A 23,099-nucleotide genomic window follows, 5' to 3' on the forward strand; every position below is an offset into this window, starting at 1 on the left:
AACATTTGAAGTGGATCAAAAAAAGTGAATCAAAATTGTCCTAAGACAAGAATGGGTATTGATTTGGTTTTAGGACAATGTTGATGTAAGGTTTTGATCCACTTCAAATGTTGACTACTCTAGTCATCTTTTTGCTTTTACAGAAAATCATGTCTTAATGTTTTGGAGCCTTCAGTGAGCAGCAAATAGCAACTCTGCTGAGATAAAACTTCCACAAGATTCTAAATGAACTAGGAGGCAGGTAGTGGTCAGTGAAGCGTCCTGTCATGTAGACACCTGATTTCAAGTAACTAGTCTGAAAAAAATAGGTGATCTATTTTCAATGATCTTCAAAAAACAAACTCTGTGCATTATGTCTGTATCTCTGCACTAGCTTGTTTTCTAGACCAGTGGTTCTACTTTTTACAGTGGCTTACCCAATGGGGCATTTAACAATCTTCTGAATACCCTAACTTAGACTGCAGTCACACCTTGTTGAAATGACAAAAAAAAAAAAAAAAAATTATGGGTCAAAATGATTTTTTCTTTAATGCCAAAAATCATTGTTTTATGAAGATATTTTGTACATTTTCTACCGTAAATATATCAAAACTTAATTTCTGATTAGTAATATACATATACATTGCTAAGAACTTTATTTTCACAATATTTTGATTGAAAATATAACAAACAATACTATTGATAATATTGTGTTTAAAATGTAGGCAACATTTAAAGTGTAAAATGCTCACTTAATATTACCTTTTTGTATTACTGTATTGAAGAGTTTCTTAAATTGATCTTTATGTACAGTCTTTGCTATTACGTGCTCCAAATCTAATTTAAAGACACAATGAACAGCAGTGCGATTTGCTAAAGCAGCATACTCTGCGGGCGTCCTATCATACCACACTGTTGGTGTGGATACAGTTTTAATGTTACTTAAAATTTGGGATAGAATTAAATGATTGGCAAAGCTCAGCATTTTGTACGCATACCCTGGTTTGAGAACCACTGTTCTAGACAATATTGACACTTTGAGTTGTAATTCTACTTCTGTTTATTGTTAGGATGACTTATTTGTATCATAACCACAAAGTCCTCAAATTGTAACTTAACCAGAGTTTGTGTATCACCATAGTCCTTAAATTATGGTTTGATCAGAATTTGTGTTTGTCCCCAAAAGTGACATAAAAAATACATGTCCCTAAAGTGATGGTAAAATGTCAGGTCTTTAAGGAAGGCTTTTATTGAGAATATCAACTGATAAGTGTAAAGAAAGCTTCTTCTGTATCGCAGCCATATCTTTCTTTTGTCTCTAGACCCTTCAGAAATAGGTGTACCCAAAGGTAGGGTGTTCAGTCATATGTCCTCATTGTGCAGTTAAGTAGGTATGTGTGTGTGTGTGTGTGTGTGTGTGTGTGTGTGTGTGTGTGTGTGTGTGTGTGTGTGTACCGTTGCTTTGTCGTACAGCGCGTGATTGTCCAGCAGTTTTCCTCGCTCCAGCCTGGCAAATCTTCTCAGGTCTCTTTCAAACAGCTGGAGAAAAAAGAAAACTATTTGAGTTCAAATAATTTACTTACTATGAATGTCATGGTTTTATCATGTTCTTTGTGCATTAACATGGACATGTCAAGCTGTTCAGCAAAGCTGCATTTATTTGTTCACAAATCAGAAAATTAGAATGATTTCTGAAGGATCATGATCACTGAAAACTGCAGGAATGATGCTGAAAATGCATCTCAAATCGCAGGATTCAGATTCAGATTGATTTTTTAATGTCCTCAAAAGAGGAAATTTGTTTTCACAGACTGTACCAAAAGCTGAAGTACACATAATACACACATGCACAGGAATAAATTACATTTTACAATGTTTTCACCTAGAAAACAGTTATTTGTAACAATAATATTTAAAATTATAATAATTGTTGACAGTATTTTAGTCAAATAAATGCATTGGTACAATAATAATATTATTAAATTGCACATATTGTACATTGTATGAATTTTATACATTTTATATATATATATATATATATACTATTTTAATTTAAAACACATTATATTTAATTTATTTTACATAAGCCTTGGTGAGCATGAGAAACTTTAAACATGAATATATATATAAATACTTTAATATATATATATAAAATGCATACAATTTTATTTATAACAATTTTATCCAATATAATAGTTTTTGACTATGTTTAGTCAAATAAATTAAGCCTTGGTGATCATGAGAAACTAAACATGAAAAATATAGTAATAATAATAATAACAATAAATAATGTACAATGCATAAAATGAACAATGTGTGCAATATTATTCTATTACACACATAATTATATAATATTTTTATTTAAAACATATTATAATTTTATTTAATATAATCTTTGACTATTTTTACTTAAATAAATGAAGTCTTGGTAAGCATGAAAATCTTTTAAGCATTAAAATATATATATAAATTATTTAATATACATATAAAATGCATACAATGTACAATGTGTGCATTATTATTATTATATTACACATAATTATATATCATATATTTTTTTTATTTAAAATAATAATTTTTAAATAATTTTTTCAAATAAATGAAGCCCTGGTGAGCATAAGAAACATAAAAAAATATTTTAAAAAATGCATACAATGTACAATGTGCGCATTATTATTATATTACACACAATTATATAGAATATTCTTATTTAAAACATTATAATTTTATTTAATATAAGGATTTTTGTGTATTTTTAGTCAAATAAATGAAGCCTTGGTGAGCATGAGAATCTTTAAACATGAAAAAATCTATATTTAGATAATTTAATACATATAAAAAATGTATACAATGTACAATGTGTGCAAAATTATTATACTACACACACATAATTATATAGAATACTTTTTTATTTAAAAAATATACTTAATATAATCATTTTGCAAAATGCTTCGTTATTATAAATTACATACAATTTCTAATCATGTTTGTAAAATTGTTTATGCAATTTCATTTTAAAATAAATTATATTATTTTGTACACATTCAAAAAAACTAAAGAATGTAAAATCGAATTCTAAATTGTAACTAAATCTAACTAAAATCTTTTGTATGTAAAACCCATTCAGTTTATTAGGACCATTACAGAAATTACTATTACCCATTTCATTTATATTAACACAAAAATGGATAACATTAAATGCATTAATATTAAAAGAGTGTAATATATATATATATATATATATATATATATATATATATATATATATTGTTAATGAAATATGCAATTTTCCTGTTGCAAGTATGTCCTTTTCTTCTATATAACACTTGTATTGTGTTAGCTTTATTAAGAAAGACACCACACACTTGTATTGTATACGTTTTATTGAAAGTAGTTTATTAAGAAAGACACCACACATTTGTATTGTATACGTTTTATTGAGAGTTGTTTATTAAGAAAGACACCACACACTTGTATTGTATACGTTTTATTGAAAGTAGTTTATTAAGAAAGACACCACACATTTGTATTGTATACGTTTTATTGAGAGTTGTTTATTAAGAAAGACACCACACACTTGTATTGTATACGTTTTATTGAAAGTAGTTTATTAAGTAAAACACCATACTTGTTGTTTTAAAGCATTTATTAAGAAAAGGTTTATAACATGTACTAGCAAGAACATAGCTAGGAAACAAACATGTATTAGAAAGAGCTTTGCTAAAAAGAATGACCAAGAGGAATTCAAATGTTACCGTCGAGTGTTCTGTAGTGGACGAGGCGTAGAGTGAAGCAGAGGAGAAGAATCCGGAGAAGAAAGAATGCGAAGATGCAGAGAGGTTATATAGGTACTTTCTTAGGGGATTTCCAAAAAGGACATTGGAATGCACCTGCTGGGTATAAAAGACTGAAGTACGAAGAGGACATCAGATGCTGGTTCTGCAACAGCTTCTCCGGTGCCAGACGACCTGCCATGACGACCTGCCATTCAAGCCTTCGAACGACTAAGATAGCAATTTATTTTCTTTTGTATTTCTTTATTTTATATATTAGTATTTGTATGTAAATTATATAACCTATAGACAATAAAATTATACTTTATTATAACCAAGAAGCCTGCCTGCCAAGAGACTCTGATTGATAGACTTGAACTGAACATACCACGGAGGAGTCTTCTGAAGCCTATGGTGTGAGTATGAAAATTACTTATACGATAGGGCAGATTCGACTATCTTTACCTAACCTGAGAATAAACAAAATAAGGTAGAAGGTGTAGGAAATTGAGCACCGCAAAACATGGCGCCCAACGTGTTGGGGGGGCATATTGACCATTGATTTCTGGCCAGGATCAATGATCACTTGCTCAACTCAGCTAATACGATTTAGGCACGAAAATATAGAGTTTAATAGGTAGGGAAAACCTATAGGAAACTCGAAAACTAAAAATAATTCAAAACGAGTTATTTATACGACCCATAAAGGGTTGTGTGCGCGCACAAAACTAAAAATCTCTGAAGGGAAAGCGCTTCCTGAGATTAGCTAAGTTTTTGTGAAACTTAGAAGGGGCTATAAAACTGTCAAGTGGGGGACGCTCCACTAAATGATGGTGAGGCCCCGAAACATACAAGTATGCAGGACTAAAGATTCTTAAATACGCGTATGTTAGAGTAGTGCCGTAAAAGAAGAGAATGTTGGTTTAAAGAAGAAAAAACGATTTGGGATAATTTGGTAACCATCCAGAGACATTAAAAACTGTAAAGTTTAAGAAAAATGAGATAGTGATTCTCAGTTTTAATTATATTGAATTTTTATTCAATAAAAAATAACATAGTAATAATAGAGTACGTAACACAGTGCTAAGAAAGCAGGTAAAAATGGAGAGTAGTAAAAAAGAGGATAAGGAAACAATTAGCTTAAAACCTGAAGAAGGAAATCTTTCAGGAAAACAAGAGGTTGAGAATAGTAATAGAGAGAGCTTAATAATGCTTAATAGAGCCAGGATCAATACTTAGGCTGAATAAACAGGGATTAAAAATTGGCAAAATTGAATTTATAATGTATGATGGGTTAATAGAAGAAACTAGAGGAGGAATTGTGATTATTGAAAAAGAACCCGTACAGATAAGTGCCGTTTCTAGACTGCTAGAAGAACAGGCGTTAAGAGAGAAAAAAAAAATAGTTAGGTATGCACAGTCCAGGATCCTTTAGAATTACGACTGGATCGCCTTACTAGGATTTTGTAGTGCATGCCGTAATGACAGACTGCATGGCGAAGTTGCGTACTATAAAATACTCAAAATTGAAAAATAAAACAACAATGTCGTCCTTGATTGAAACTGCAATCAGTAGAGAAGTTAAAATTATAAATTTAACCTTAATAAGGATAGGACAGTTTAGACATTTTGGAATAGCAATGATAAAGGAATGCTAACTAGAAAAATAAGTAGACTAGAAAGGCAATTGATAAAATAAGACTGTTAATAAACAACAAGAATAGAGAAAACTAAAAACAAACTTACAATGAGAGAAAGGGAGTAATAAAAACCACTGAACGGCAGTTTCTGCCACAGAGAGATAGAAGGGAGCTCCGAAAAACCAGTAAGAAATAGAAATGAGTAGTAAAGAAGAAAAGAAAAAGACTCTTATTAGTCAACACTAACTAAAGAAAGTAAAAGTAGTGAAATAGAGTTAGGAATATGATAAGATACAAGACTACATTAGAAAAAAGGAGGTGGATTGCAATTAAGAAGAGTGACCAAACAAATTTAAAGTGAATGACCAGAAATAGAAATTAAAGTAACTAAGTATAAAGATCCCACTAGCAATAAGAAAGGAAGAGATTTAAGAGGAAAATGGGTTAGGAAGATTGTTCCTGAAAATAATTTAACTTACAGGCAAATGCGAACAGCAAGCCAGTCACCTTATGCCACTAAGATAAGCGAGGTAAAATGAATGGTCAAAAATAGGAAAACAAATTATATGCCAAAAGGGTTTGAATTTAACAGAAAAATAGTTGATAAAAAGAGATAAAAAGGTTAAACTAAGGCAAATAAGAAGGGAGTTGAATACTGTGAGGGGTCGGCAGGCTATACTGTAGCAAAACTAGAAATCGGGGACTTCAGAGAGTTGTGAGAGCGAAAAGACAGATCAGGAGAGAGTAAAGACCAGAGGCCCCTTTACACCTGCCACTAGAATGTGGGAAACTCCAGCGAAGCGATTAGAATTTACAACTCCAAAACAGAGTAGAGAAGGAGCAAAATGATATACAGGCAAAGTTATTAGAACTTCAGTTAACGGAGGCAGTTAGAAAGCAAATAGGATCTAAAAAGGCAGGAGAAAATCATAATGCTTATACAGATCGGATTATAAAAGCGGCAGAGAATGCAAATGTAGGTTGCGGAGCTATAACTCGCCTTAGTCCATACATGTACAGGTCATGCAATTTCAGCAACAGTTATAGAGAGGGTGAGGAATTTAACCGTGACAGAGGACAAATATACGCAGTGGAAGGAAATGTTAATAAACGAGTCCAAAGATCAAGTTCCAGAGTTAAGTGTATGGTTATCGATAGAAGAAGAGATACCTATGACAGATAAAGTAAGGTTATTAAGAGATGTAGGATGAAATATTCAAGGCGGATATAAGTTAATAGCAATTTTAGATTACTGTAGCTAAGAAATAAATAGAAGAGAGACTAGCTAATTTGATCTGAGTTATCACCATGTAAGAATAGTGAAAAGAAGAATCCCAAAATATACTTAGGCAAAAACAACAAAAAGTTAATCTGTTGAAAAAGCAGAATACAAAAGTGAGTGAAGGGAAAACATATAATACTCATTTTCAAATTAGACAGAGAGAGAGAGAAAAAAAAAAAACAGAGTATGAAAATCAGGGAGAAAAATAATACAAGAATAGGAAAAAATTATATAGGAAGTAATCTTGGAAAAATCAAGTTATATTCCAGAAAATAGATGGAGAAAAATTACTCTAGAAGAAAGAAACCATGTGATTCAAAAAGCGTAAAGCAGAAAAATCAAATTTAATGTGTGTTCAGGTAGTAGATTTCTTATGTTAGACAGAACAACAACAGTTGTCTAGAAAGATAAGCAGTCAAATGTAGGGAACGTAACAGGAGTAATAGAAAAAATTTAGTACCACAACGAAGGACACTTGGCCTGTTAAAGCGGAACATTTGTGACCAGAGAGTAATAGAATATGAAGAACATTTATTTGTTGATTTAGAAGGAGTATTTTTGGATACAGGAGCAGATGTGACCACTATAACAGAGCCAATACAATTTACAGATAGTATTTTAATTCAAGCTTATAATAGGAATATAGAAAAGAAACAAATAGGAGATAAATTCGGCATTAAGATGTTAAAAGGTATAGAAAACCTATTAGCTGCTAGAAATCTAAAAAAGGTCCTGAGATTAAAAAATGTAGATATCGAACATAGTAAATAGAATATGAAACAAAATGATAGGATCAGAAGAAGTGAAAAATGAACTAATACAATTCATGAGAAAAGCTCCGTATAGGAAATATAAAAATGATTGTTGGAAAAATAAGTGATGAATAGGCGCATGAAATAATAGGTGGAATACATAAGCCTCAAAGGCAATATCCAATAAATTAAAATGGTCAAAGAAGAATTAAATCAAACAATAGAAGAGCTAGTAGAACAAGGAGTACTTAAAGAAGTTAAGTCTGCGATAAAAAATAGTCCCATACAATTAGTACCAAAACTAGACAAAACGTACTAGTTACAGATCGTAAAGCATTGAACAGAGTAATGAACCAGATAGACGTTATGTAAGTAATGCTAGAGACACAGTTAAAAGGTTAAAAATTGAAGATTTCTAACTAAAGCTAGATTTAGCGAATGGCTTTTGGTCTATTCCATTAACAGAAAAGAATCAGAAAAAAAACTGCTTTTACTTTAAGTAATACACATTATGTATTTAAACAATTGCAACAAACTTAGTAATATGTAAACCTGAAATGAAGTTACTAAACTATTCATAAGGAAATATTAAAGCAATTAGAGATTTATGGTGGTGATATATTAATCATTGATAACAATGAAAAAACTTGTAAAAACTGTAAAGAAAGTGGTGAATCGCCAAGCGGAGGCAGGATTGAAACCGAACATTAAGAAATTAATGACAAATAAGGGTGAATTTTTAGGATTTTGGATATCAGCAGAGAATAGAGAAATTACACAAAGAATAAAAAAGTGAAGTACAAATCTAAAAACTTTAGAAAGGGTTAAAAAAGTACAACAAATGATGGGACTTATGAATTATGTAAGGGATATAGTTCTTAAGCTTAGTAAAAAGCTTAACCAATATGCTACAATGAAAGGTAGTAAATTAGGTTGGACTGAAAAAGCAGAGAAAATGCTACAAAACTTAAAAGACGCAATTCTAAGTTTAGGTCAAGGAAGAAAGGATGAAATTATGAGAAGGCTTAAAAAGTAAACTCAGATTGCGATTTAACTGGTTATCATTTAAAAATATATATATATATATATATATATAAATAAAGAAGTAATTACAAATACCAATTCGTAAAAGAAATGAAAGCTGGAAAAATCCAAAGAAAAGTTTTTACCTATAAGAAGAAACTAGCAGCAATTAGTAAGAGATATGCAGAATGTTAAGATCTTACATAAGGACAGAAGATAATACTTAATATAGATGAAGCAATAATGGGACATTTAATGAAAAATAAAAGATCCGAAAGCCCAGAATTTGCGATGACACTGATTGGTTAGGTTCAAACTTAAAGATAAAATAGAGGTAGAGAAAAATGTCAGAAAAGGGAAGTAAACGTGTTTAAAGGAATAACAGTGTACACAGATAGGTCAAAAACTCTCGTGGACGCTAATATAGCTCATTGGACATTTATCATACAAGTAAAGAAAGGAGAAGAGTTAAGAGACGAGAGCTGTGTCCTCGGAATAACTCAAATTGCAGAGGTAATAGCTTTATTAAAAGCTTGTGTAAGATTAAAATAAGCTAATAAAAGCTTAGGTTATTCTTATAAAAGATAGCAAATATGTTAAAACAAGAATAAATGAGAACGTAGACATATAGGGAAAATTTAGTGGAAAACCTGTTGAACATAGTGAACTAGAAGGAAATGTATGAGAGAGTTAGATCTGATAGTTATTCATCAAACTATACATTCCTCAGATGCGCAGAAGTAACTTAAGGAAACTGAGAGGTAGACAAGTTAGCAAAATTAAGAAGAATAATTGTAGTCAGAGAAAACAAGAATAACACTGTTTAGAAAATACATATACATGAAAAATACATGAAAAATTCCAGTATAAACCTAAATAGGTAAAGTTTTATCTGACAATTATATAACTATTGCCAATTAGAGGAAAAATACTGTATAGACAAATAAGACTAAAATGTAAAAATTGTATGCAAAGAAGATACAATGAAGCTATAAGAAATGACTATGGTAAAATTACACCAGAAAGAGTTAGTCAAGAATGGTCATCAGATATAGCTGAACCTTTAAATCCTAAATCAAGGTCAGGAAATAAATACATGCTGATAGCAGTAGATGAATTTTCAAGTCGGATTTGGGCAAAATCCTTAAAAGAGGCATCTGCAAATGTGATTATAACAGCATTAGAAGAATAGACAACTAGTTGGTTTAGACCTCAATCGTGTAAATGTAATTACGCTACTTAGTTCATTCAAATGGAGTTAGAAGATTAGCTTTCAGAGAAACATATAGTTTTATATAAAGCTTTATGCTGTACTCCTGAATTAAATGAAATCGCAGTATGCAAGTGCATTATTATAGATCAAATCACAATTATGTGAGATGGAATGAATATACTGTATAGACGAAGCTTTGTATTACAGTGACTTAGAAAATCAAAGAAAGAAAAACAATAAAGTGTCAAGTTAGAGATAATGTCTAATAATAATAATAAAGTTAGACAATAAGAAGTCAGCTTATCCTTTTTAGAAGTTTAACACTAAAAATGGATAAGATAGTGAGAAGAGTAGGATAGCAATCAAACAATAGAGCCATCTGAAAATGGATTTTGGAGTAAAAGAAATTTAATTTTAACTAAGTAAGTTCTTGGAAAAGAAATCCAAGAGAAAGAAAAATAACCCTGTTTCTAGAGTGCAACGTAAATGCAGTGAAATGCATAAAAAGAAACAGAGCAGCTTTACTCTAGTGTACAAATGTGAAAGACAGACATTAGTAAGTTATGGAAGCAATAATAGTATGTCTCTGGATGGACCAAAGTTAAGAGTAACTATGTTTAGTGAAAAATGAAGAATAGAATTCAACACTAAACTAGAGTCTGAGTAAATGGCAGAGCAAGAAAAAGAGGCAGTGAGTGAACAACGAATATTTACCGGCAGTGGTCTGGTCGTCTGGCACCGTAAGTATACAATTCATCAATTAAATAATGAATTGAAAATAACCCCCAAAGAAGGGGAACAAGTAATAGAATGTTTTGAGTGTTGATCAGACTTTTAGAAGGGGAAGAAAGGCCAGTCAATAGAGAAAAGTCTTCTAACACACAAAACAACTTCAGAGTTGAAGCTTCAGATCCAGAAGCAAGTGCTGGAATGTGAGGAAACGAATGATTAACGACTAAGGGAGATTCCAGAGTACTCCATTTTCTGTTGTATGATACAAGATAACAGGAACTGAAACAAAATGGACGAGCAGAGGGAAATATAGCAGAATACTGTGAAAATGGAAAAAGGTCTGCTTAAGAAAACCAAACTTTGTAGTAACAATGATAACTATAGCTATACTTATAGTATTTTGGAATTTGGCAAAAAGCAGAACAAATTTGACTGTAATGGATCAAGATACAGGGATAAGGTACCACTTACCCAGACTATGAAATTGACAACCTTAGTGATAAACAAAGAAATTCACTTGAAAAGTCAGAAAAAGAAGGGGTTAACATAGAATATCATAAAATGTTACCCTTAGATGAATAACAGCAAGAAAAGATAAATGAAAAACATTAGAGTGTAAAGAGCTGTTTACAAACGAAAATATATACATTATATGAAAGTTTGCAAAAGTTAAGAAATCCATTTCCCGGTCTAGGAGGGTATGGTGAATCCATTAGGGAAGTTGAAATAGCTCTAGGACAAATTAAGCATTTTAAAGGAGAAAAGAACCTTTTGTCAAATCAGTATTATAATAGATAAATACTGGTAAGAGTGCCCTGACAATAGTTTTAAGGAATGAACCAAGAATAGATACAATTGGAAATTACATGTGATGTGGCATTTTAAAGTACTAGAAATATTAAATAAAAGATTTAAAAACCAAGCTTGCACGGTCAGAGTGTTACATTAGATCAGCTGTATATGTGGGCAGGGCAGTGAAGAGGTGATGAGAGTTATAGTCACAGAGCAGGAATAAGGGCAAAAGTCAAAGACAGTTATTGGATAATATTCTCAGATGGAGATGGAGTTAAAAGTCAAGGAGTAAAAATTTAAACAATGTTAAAGCAACCACTGTTGTGGAGAAATCTGATAACGAAGAATAACACGATGACTGATCAGATGATAATACAGTTTAGGCTGTTTGATTTGCTGCAAGAAGTAGCAATGAGTGAGTATGGAAAGATAATTCCAATGAAAATTAAGGATCCAATAAAATGATCCACAGTAGGAAATTATCGAGCTAGAGTACAGTATGATAACAAGAAGTTAGGGAAGGAATATCCAATACCTATAGTTTGAATAAGAGATAAGAACGATAAACAAATAAATACATAGGTAATTCCTGAAGAGATTCCAGAATCCTATAGGAAAGAAGATGAGCCAAATATGGTTTCTAAATTGATAAGAAGTTTCAGAGGTGATTTGGACATAACAAAGGATTAGTTCATCTGAAACTATTTTGGATGGTGAGATATTGTTATGATATAAAAGAAACTGGAATTGTGTGATGGGCAAACAAAAGATAGAAACAGAAATAATATGAATCAGGGAATTAGTAGGTTGCTATCCAAGACCATTAACACTGATAACTGATAAGGCGATATATGCAGATGCTAGCCCACATTTCATATATTTCATAGTGGCTAAAAAACATTATTTTAAAGAAAGTAGTAACCCAGAGAAAACTAAAGGTACAGAAGGGGAATTGAAGAGAGTAAGGTCTCTAAAAATAAAAAATACAAATACAAAGTAAAAAGGAACTTTTTATTTCTTGGAGGAATGTCAAAAAGTACCTATAGAAATTTGAAGTGGATCATGAGTAATTTTCATGTGATATTAATCACAATAATTGGACTGTTGGTTTTAATCATTTTGGAGAAAACTGATAAGAATGATTTGTTTCAGAATCTGTAGGATAATGAAAAAGTGTAAAAAGGGTGTAAAATAACCCCGACACTAATTTACATTCAACTATTCATGCACCTGATAAAGTGGGTGTTGTCAAACCTAGATCCTATAAGACCTCATACGTCTAGTAACATAAAGACAGAACACTTCAAGACTTAAGGACACACCAAGACTTAATTTGCCAACACGAAGAGAATATATGGCACATAGCAGAATGATGACTGCAGAGTCTGTCTTTGAACGACTTGATCATTTCGACCAAATGGTAATTATATATTTATTCTGTTTAAGAAAGAATAATGCTGTTCATTAGCAACAACTTAACATTGTAACTAAGAATAAAATAAATAAGTAAAGTATGTATAGCGATACTTTGAATTGTAATATATTTTATAGGAGTTTAAAAGAACTGCAAGGTCAACTGTTGTCACGAAATCCGAACTACTGTATTGCTGTTAGAGAAGATGAATGCATGTGTTATCATCAGATGTTATTTATTCAGAAAACTAGATTTTTATGGGAGATCTGTGTAAAAATTGCTTTAAAAGATGTAAAGTGATAGCCTGGTTTAATGATGATGGTGTAACAATGGAATACTGTGTAAGATCACACGAGTTGATCACATGCCTGAGTACAGATGTATTTAAACAATGCAAGAGTAAACTGAAGTTGCTCCACCCAGAGGCCAGATACTGGTACAATGACTTAAGTGCTCACAAAAGTTGGCTAAATGATGACTTGCTTTTAGCACATGAGTTGCATGGCAAGTACACTAATGATGTTAACAGAGTAGTGAAATTTGATGAAGTGTTTTATTTCATAGATGAAAACATTGAGGGAGTTTCTGGAGATGAAAGAACAGCCACTCTAGACACAAACGTCTCGACAGAGCTTCAAAATGACGTAGACGGCCACTGGGACGGTATTTATACCTAGATCCAGAATTCCATTGGTTGACATTTGTAAAACATGTCTGATTAATGGAAGGAGCCGCACGTTTATTTGTGAAGACTCTAAGGGACAATTGATTGGAACATGTTATCATGAAATTACTGATGGGAAATTGATGAGACAAAAATTTGGGCAATATTAAAACAAAACATCAAAATTTGGCCAACTGGTGATATTGTGAGTGGAAAAAAAAAAAAAAAATAGAAAGTAAAATTATATGGCCTAAGAACAAATGACCCTGGGTGGATCAATATATGAACACATTCCAAATGAACGTTGTTACGGAGTCAAGACAAGTGTATACTAGACTAAGCAAATGTGTCAAGAATAAGAAATGTTACATGCCATACATGGGTTTCAAGATGCAGAACAAACTTGCAAGACTGGGGTGTTAATGAAATATGCAATTTTCCTGTTGCAAGTATGTCCTTTTCTTCTATATAACACTTGTATTGTGTTAGCTTTATTAAGAAAGACACCACACACTTGTATTGTATACGTTTTATTGAAAGTAGTTTATTAAGAAAGACACCACACATTTGTATTGTATACGTTTTATTGAGAGTTGTTTATTAAGAAAGACACCACACACTTGTATTGTATACGTTTTATTGAAAGTAGTTTATTAAGAAAGACACCACACACTTGTATTGTATACGTTTTATTGAAAGTAGTTTATTAAGAAAGACACCACACATTTGTATTGTATACGTTTTATTGAGAGTTGTTTATTAAGAAAGACACCACACACTTGTATTGTATACGTTTTATTGAAAGTAGTTTATTAAGTAAAACACCATACTTGTTGTTTTAAAGCATTTATTAAGAAAAGGTTTATAACATGTACTAGCAAGAACATAGCTAGGAAACAAACATGTATTAGAAAGAGCTTTGCTAAAAAGAATGACCAAGAGGAATTCAAATGTTACCGTCGAGTGTTCTGTAGTGGACGAGGCGTAGAGTGAAGCAGAGGAGAAGAATCCGGAGAAGAAAGAATGCGAAGATGCAGAGAGGTTATATAGGTACTTTCTTAGGGGATTTCCAAAAAGGACATTGGAATGCACCTGCTGGGTATAAAAGACTGAAGTACGAAGAGGACATCAGATGCTGGTTCTGCAACAGCTTCTCCGGTGCCAGACGACCTGCCATGACGACCTGCCATTCAAGCCTTCGAACGACTAAGATAGCAATTTATTTTCTTTTGTATTTCTTTATTTTATATATTAGTATTTGTATGTAAATTATATAACCTATAGACAATAAAATTATACTTTATTATAACCAAGAAGCCTGCCTGCCAAGAGACTCTGATTGATAGACTTGAACTGAACATACCACGGAGGAGTCTTCTGAAGCCTATGGTGTGAGTATGAAAATTACTTATACGATAGGGCAGATTCGACTATCTTTACCTAACCTGAGAATAAACAAAATAAGGTAGAAGGTGTAGGAAATTGAGCACCGCAAAACAATATATATATATATATATATATATATATACATAAGATTACATTCATTGTTGCACATTGGAAAAGTTAAAAACCCAAATGTGATCTTTTTAATATCGCAAATGTTTTTGCAAACCGCTGTGAGATTAAACACAGCACATGAATGTTGATATTGATCCAGGAACTATTTGTGTAAATGACATTGTGCATTATAATATCAGTCCATCTGATCAGATACAGATAATATTACCAGAGCACAGCAATTTCCCGCTCGCACACAAACAGGAATAATCTACAGAATAAAGCCATTAAACTGTAGAGTCTGCCGCTGAGCTATATTACGGAGTTTGTTATTTCTTGCTTATATATTTCCCTTGAGCAAATAAAGCAGTTAAATGAGATTTAAAGCCAACCTGAACACACCACCGTGCACTGCCGCTGTTGTTTACGGTATTTTAACATCATGAATCTCTTTAGAGACTCTTATCGTGGCCAGCAGACCTTTTTAAACGCTCCTCCATTAAGCTCTTCAAACATACAGTAGTTTTAATGTTTTCCGTCATTATCTAAAGCTCCTCTAGGTCACGGCTGCTCGCGCTCCAAATAAATGCCACTATTGGATGCTTGGGCGCTTAATTCAGTTCATTTTTAAGTACTCCCAACTTCTAATGAGATGCACATAATGGTATGATTTATTAATTACGATAAGTCTCAGAAACCTTCTCCGTCTTGGTCGTCCTCAGACGGCTGCGGCGATCCGTGGGTGCTGAAGGCATCGTGGGAAAGCGAAGCCCAGGAGGCTGTGAGTGGGAGAATGTAATTACAGCTGATGGGTCGAGCTCGGCGCGGAGCGGACGGCCTGCAGACGCGACGCAGGGGACGTGAGCGCTCAGGCTCAAGGTCAGGGGTCATCTATAAACAGCTCAAGTCAAACTCTATCTGTCTCTGACGGTCCCTAAAGACTTTCCTCTGCGCTTACGGGATGGAAACACAATAGATGGAGCGTGTCGGATACTGTATGCACTAGGGCTGCTCCATTATGGCAAAAATCAAATAGATAAAGTGCTACAAAAAAAAGACTTAACAATGTCTTTTAAGTGTTTTCTTTCCACTAGTCTGAAAAAACACTTCATGAAAAAGCCCAAAATCTCAAACTTGACAGGTGCATGAAAAAACAGCATTTTTACCTGCAGTGTCTCCCTTTAAATATGCAAATGAGGCATTATTTAATGAAATATGCACTAATTTGCATACATTTCTAGTACAAAAATCTAAACACTGGATGAAGTCCGTTTCAAAATTCTTGTTTAATTTTTTTTGACATATTAGAGTCAATGTTTTCAATCTCATTTTGTCACTCCAAAATTTAGAAAAAACGTTTTTTTGGGGGAATAAAATGTTCTATGAAATCAAGCTAATCATAAATGTGACCCTGGACCACAAAACCAGTCATAAGGTAAAATTTTACAAAACTGAGATGTATACAACATATGAAAGCTCAATAAATAAGCTTTCTATTGATGCATGGTTTGTTAGGATAGGACAATATTTGGCCGAGAAAATCTAGAATCTGAGGGTGCAAAAAAATCTAAATACTGAGAAAATCACCTTTAAAGTTGTCCAAATTAAGTTCTTAACAATGCATATTACCAATCCAAAATTACATTTTGATATATTTATAGTAGGAATTTTACAAAAAATCTTCATGGAACATGATCTTTACTTAATTTCCTAATGAGTTTTGGCATAAAAGAAAAATCTATAATTTTGACCCATACCATGTATTTTTGGCTATTGCTACAAATATACCCCAGCGACTTAAGACTGGTTTTGTGGTCCAGGGTCACATATGAACAAATCCCTCTGTAAAAACCTTCAGGATATAGACAGGAATAAAAATGTAAAGTTTGGTGTGTGTAAGTGCTACTGAAGTGGAGATTTATGGCTCAGTGTAGGAGAAAAAACTAATTTTGAGAAAATATGTATTGTAATTGAAATCTATTGACACAAATAGATAAAGTGCTATAAAAGAAAGACTTAACAGTGTCTTTTGGATGTTTTCTTTCTACTAGTCTGAAAAAACACTTCATGAAAAAGCAAAAAGCCCAAAATCTCAAACTTGACAGGTGCATGAAAAAACAGCGTTTTTACCTGCAGTGTCTCCCTTTAAATATGCAAATGAGGCATTATTTTAAGAAATATGCACTCATTTGAATACATTTCTAGTACAAAACTCTAAACACTGGATGAAGTCAGTTTCAAAATTCTTGTTTATTTTTTTATTTATTTAGAGTCAATGTTTTCAATCTCATTTTGTCACTCCATAATTCAGAAAAAAAATTTGGGGGGGGGGGGGGTAAAATGTATGAAATCAAGCTAATTATATATGAACAAATCCCTCTGTAAAAATCTTCAGGATATAGACAGGAATAAAAATGTAAAGTTTGGTGTGTGTAAGTGCTACTGAAGTGGAGATTTATGGCTCAGTGTAGAAGAAAAAACAAATTCTGAGAAAATTTGTATTGTAATTGAAATCTATTGACACAAATAGATAAAGTGCTATTAAAGAAACCTTTTGGATGTTTTCTTTCCACTAGTCTGAAAAAACACTTCATGAAAAAGCAAAAATCCCCAAATCTCTTGACAGGTGCATGAAAAAACAGTGTTTTTGCATGCAGTGTCTCCCCTTAAATTAATCAATCATATAAAGTTCTGCACCCACTCATAAGTGTGTTAAATAATCGTGATTTCAATATTGACCAAAGTAATTGCAAAAAAAATTAAACAAGAATTCTGAAACTGACTTCATCCAGTGTTTAGATTTTTGTACTAGAAATTAGGGCTGCTCAATTTTGGCAACAATCATAATCACGATTACTTTGGTCAATATTGTAATCACGATTATTTAACACACTTATGAGTGGGTCCAGAACTTTATATGATTGATTAATTTAAGGGGAGACACTGCATGCAAAAATGCTGTTTTTTCATGCCTGTCAAGAGATTTTAAACTTTTTGCTTTTTCATGAAGCGTTTTTTCAGACTAGTGGAAAGAAAACACCCAAAAGACACTGTTAAGTGTTTCTTGTATAGCACTTTATCTATTTGTGTCAATAGATTTCAATTACAATGCATAATTTTAAAGGTTGTTTTCTCAAAGTGAGTTTTTTCTCCTACACTGAGCCATAAATCTCCACTTCAGTAGCACTTACACACACCAGACTTTACTTTTTTATTCCTGTCTATATCCTGAAGGTTTTTACAGAGGGATTTGTTCATATATAATTAGCTTGATTTCATACATTTTATTCTCCCAAAAATAGTAAAAAATATGTTTTTTTGTCTGTTCAAAGTTTTTTTCTGAATTATGGAGTGACAAAATGAATTAAAGACATTGACTCTAATATGTAAAAAAAATTAAACAAGAATTCTGCAACGGACTTCATCCAGTGTTTAGATTTTTGTACTAGAAATGTATACAAATTAGTGCATATTTTATTAAATAATGCCTCATTTGCATATTTAAACGTCCAATTTGAGAAAATTTGTAATACAAAAATGTTTGCAATTATCAATGCAATCAATCAACTGGGTAAGTAAAGTGATAATGATTAGTTGACTAGGGGTGGGAATCTTCAGCCATCTCCAGCATTTAAAGTGCATAAAGTGCATTTAACCACAGCTGCAATCCAGCTTTAGGACGAACAAACACAAAGTGCACATGAAAGTCTGAATCGATTCTTAAATATTCAGAATCGTTGAAGTGGGAATCGCGATGCATCAGAGAATCGATTTTTTCTCCCACCCCTAGAACTGACTGGTTATGCTAAAATCATTTTGTCCAATCAGAGCGCTGATATCAGTGCTTTCTCGTACCGTGGATCCTGACCATCCCAGCAGGGCGTAAGCGTAACGCTCCAGCGGAGGAGCCACCAGATCCACCCGCACGGCTCTCCAGTCGCGAGCTGCTCTGGTGTCCGTCTCCTGCTCACATTTTAGTTTCACAATCAGGAAACACTTGCTGAAATGATCCATAGCCTCGAAACGGGGGGTCGGCAGCTGCCGCAGGTCAAAGGTCGACTCCTGGAGGTCTGAGTACAGCAGGATGTTCTGAGCAGGAGAGAGAAAAAAAAGCAAACATCTTCATTTGATATAATATTATATGTATTCGTTTTGTTTTCAGAATGCAAGCATAAGTGCTTGGGTTTGGATATAAAATAAATAAACATAAATTAATGTAAATTAAAATGTAATATTTACAAAGAGCTAAAAATTATATAAATACAAATAATTAAATCAAATCTGTAAATATAGTTATACATTTTAATATATAAATCTGAATGTGTAAATATAAGAATGAAACTAAAAATAATTCAAAATATATGTGACCCTGGACCACAAAACCAGTCTTAAGTCGCTGGGGTATATTTGTAGCAATAGCCAAAAATACATTGCATGGGTCAAAATTATTGATTTTTCTTTTATGCCAAAAATCATTAGGAAATTAAGTAAAGATCATGTTCCATGAAGATGTTTTGTAAAATTCCTACTGTAAATATATCAAAATGTAATTTTTGATTAGTAATATGCATTGTTAAGAACTTAATTTGGACAACTTTAAAGGTGATTTTCTCAGTATTTTGATTTTTTTGCACCCTCAGATTCCAGATTTTCAAATAGATGTATCTCGGCCAAATATTGCCCTAAAAACCTTATTTATTGAGCTTTCATATGATGTATACATCTCAGTTTTGTAAAATTTAACCTTATGACTGGTTTTGTGGTCCAGGGTCACATATAGTTAAAAATGTCTAAATGTAACATATAGTTGTAAGTTTGAATATATAAATAAACATTGTGATTATACAGTTATATTCTATGTAATTGTTTTGTGTTCATCTGCTTCTCTCGTTTGCTCTATTTACATTGACTATCACTATATACAGACTAATACAATCAGATAAAACAATAATTTCTCATATTTATTACAATATGCACTGATAAATTGAACATTCACTTCAATGGTATGAGATGAATGCTTTCAAATGAACTGTAGTGGTCAAACTATTGAAAATACAGTGAATTTAGTTACGAACTCGATCATATTGCATGTTTCATCTAACATGTATTTTGAGCTGCAGTTTGTCACATTACTGTAGTATTTTCACTAGTTAGCAGCATAAAACTGGTTAACGTTACCTCACCTGAATATGTCCATAGATTTGTGTTGGATGTCATCTTTGGAATCATACTTTTTCGCTTATTTTGGTTAATGTCATAAAACTAACGAGCTAAGCCAGTTGTAGCACTGACAGCGTGGTGTAAACATGGCTGAAGATGCGAAAAGCAGAGGAACCGATGAACTGATTCAATTGAGTGAGTCATTTAACGCTGGAATCGCTCGGATTGATTCAAACTCGTGACTTCAATCATTCAGTTCAAGCGATTCACTAGTAAACCCATTTAAGAGACATTTATGTTCGAATTTCGACATAATTTATATGGACTTAAGCACGTAGTGATGGGTGAAACGGAGCTTTTTGAAACTCCGAATCAGTTAAACCCACTGCGTCGCAATATGATTCACTGTAACGAATCGCTCCAAACAGATCGGGTCTCGCAAGTCATTTGATTCAGACCCGGGCTTTCCAGCACATATTGTGAATCATTTCGCTAATTATAGATCAAAACTTCGGAAGGGGTTAGTGAATCTTTTGTTTCAGATTAAAATTTAGGAGCGGGATTCGCGAATCATTTCGCAAATTAAAAGATTCATGATACACCCTCCAAGGCCCCAATCTGAAATGATGTGTCGCAAATTATTATTCAGATTGGAACTTAATGCGGATCGCGAATCATTTCGGACTTCGGAATAGGATCTTTTGATTCAGATCGAAACTTAGGAGGGAGTTTGCGAATCATTTCGCGAATTGAAAGATTCGTGATAGGCACTCTGAAACTATAATCTGAAAAGATGGTTCGTGAATCATTGTTCAGATCTGAACTTCGAAAAGCGGATCACGAATCGTTTGATTCAGATTGGGACCTTTAGAGCAGGTTCATGAATCTTTTATTTCATATCAGATATTAAAGGTCCCATATTGTACACATTTCTGGAGGTTTATTTTAGTTGTTGATGTCCTTAAGAATATATATTTGCGGTATAAGTGCCAAAATCCATCTCAATATATTTTTACAGCTCCTTTTTTAGGAGCTCTGTCAAAAACAGGTTGATTTTGGCCCATCTAATTAATATTCATGAGCCTCTCTTCTGATTGGCCTGTTGTTTTCTGAGTGACGCACAGCCAGGCCAATCACAGGTAACTACAGTCATGTATGCTTTAGCCGAGCCCAGAGCCATAGAGAGAGCCTAGCCTGCTGATACTCAACAGGATATTTCAGAATGATCATTAATGTTTTTTCTTTTTCAAACACCGAATGCAGTAAGCTACATAACTGTTGCTTTAGTAAAGCCCCTTTCACAATGCGCGCTGATTCTGGAAAATTACGGGAACGAGCGCTGCGTGAACAAAAGCCAGAACCATAAAGGCAGTGTTGTAGAGATGATGCACGTTATCATGTGACTCTTCACAACGAAAAAATACGTGCAAAGTGGAATGAAGCGGTGATCAGACAGAGCCAGCTCCTCACTATCAGCGCTGAAGCACAGTTTGTTCAGGTTAGTTTCAGTTTAGTGAATCGTACGCATCGCATTACATCTCACATCCAAACGTCACATGTCTTTAGGGGTTGTGTGTAAAGCACACACAGATTCCGGAAAACAACTGTGAATGAACCAAATCAAACAACTCCGGAACAAATCATGGGACACATTATCCGTGTATTTACCGGAATCGCTGTGTGAAAGAGGCTGAAGTTGACGTGCCGCTGGTCTCTTATATTAACGTTGTTCTGAAGCCTGTGCAATGATGTAGTTTCGGCATCTATCGACTGAACAGGGTTTTCTCAACTTGTTTTCGTGTTGTTGTTGCTTAGCAATGTTATGGACGCAATATCAGGGGCGGACTGGGACAACATTTCAGGCCGGGAAATCTCACACTTATCCAGGCCATCCCACACACCCACAACAAATTTTGAAAGCACGGACAACAATGTTTTTTATATGGCCATCATCATCATCATCATCATCATCCTCATCATCATCAGATAAAGACAAAATAAAGTATCAACAAAATAGAAGTTTAAATTTACTGTAAAGAAAATACACAGTATAATTTTTATTGTATTTTATATACAATAAATATTTTACATAACAGGTTTTATCCTAAGTTTTAAAATCAAATTGAAGCCTAAATAAGTTATGTTCCAAATTTAAAGTTGATATGAAAAAAATTGAGGTTCCTGTAAAAGTTTGTTTAGGGCGTTATACCACAAACAGCCACTGGGTGCCATACAAACGCCATATATATTTTATGTTATATGTATTTTTCTGTCACTAATGTCTAAATTTTTCTGACATTTTTCATTCTACTTCAAAATAACCACCAAATATCGAATCCTGAGACTCTTTTTAATGACATGTTTTTGTCAAGACTGTAAAAAGTTGTGATTCTAAAAGTCCATAATGCATTTTGTAATATACTTGACATTGCTGCTAAGGGGGGAGGAGACAGCCACCAGGATGATTCTTGAGTTTCTAAGCTTTTAAATGACATATAATTTATGATTGTTACTAAAACATTTGATAGAGAAGAAGGACAACATAAAAAAGAGCGCCACTAGGACCATGTGTTATTGTTTTAGCTTGTCTTAATGTCAAAATGAATACAGCAAAAAGTAGCTACATCTTGAACATATCTTTATTTAAAAAAATCTTAAAACTGAACATGTTTTTGCATTTTCATGGGTCATGTTTTGCCTAAGGAAAATTAACCATGGTATTATTGGGCCTATGGTAAATGTAGTAAAGTTTTTTGGCAGATTGATTCCCATTAGTATAATCAGAGTTTTACTACAAATGCCACTGTGAAACTATATGTCTTTATATGATTGAGTAGATTGGACGTCAAATCTGTACGGAAGTCACAGCGGCTCATGAAAATTGACAGCTACTTTAAGCAGGCTGTGTGCAGTTTACTGAGGAATGACTGTTTTGAAACTCATATGGTAGTTATATAGCCCCTAGACCTCAGTTATCATGAAAAAAGCCAGGAAATTTCAATTTTGACAATATGGGACCTTTAAGAGCGGGAATCGTGAATCATTTCGCGAATTAAAAGATTCATGGCATGCGCTCCGAAGTCCTGGTCTGAAATGATGGTTCGCAAATCATTTAATTCAGATCCCGACTTCAGAGCGGGTTTGTGAATCTTTTGATTCAGATCGAAACTTTGGAGGG

General features: G+C 33.1%; 1 protein-coding gene across 1 annotated transcript in view; it reads right to left on the minus strand.

The window, feature by feature from the left end:
* Positions 1-154: 154 nt before the first annotated feature.
* dntt (deoxynucleotidyltransferase, terminal) overlaps positions 155-23,099 on the minus strand; it is a 203,448-nt gene continuing 180,503 nt past the window's right edge. Inside the window, exons 9-11 of the mRNA XM_073834512.1 lie at positions 18,617-18,850; positions 1,435-1,518; positions 155-295 (exon numbers count right to left, since the gene is read on the minus strand). Of these exons, the coding sequence (XP_073690613.1) occupies positions 155-295; positions 1,435-1,518; positions 18,617-18,850 (459 nt within the window). The remainder of the gene's footprint in view (positions 296-1,434; positions 1,519-18,616; positions 18,851-23,099) is intronic.

Source organism: Garra rufa, chromosome 2 (assembly GCF_049309525.1).
Source record: "Garra rufa chromosome 2, GarRuf1.0, whole genome shotgun sequence".
Lineage (NCBI taxonomy): Eukaryota > Metazoa > Chordata > Actinopteri > Cypriniformes > Cyprinidae > Garra > Garra rufa.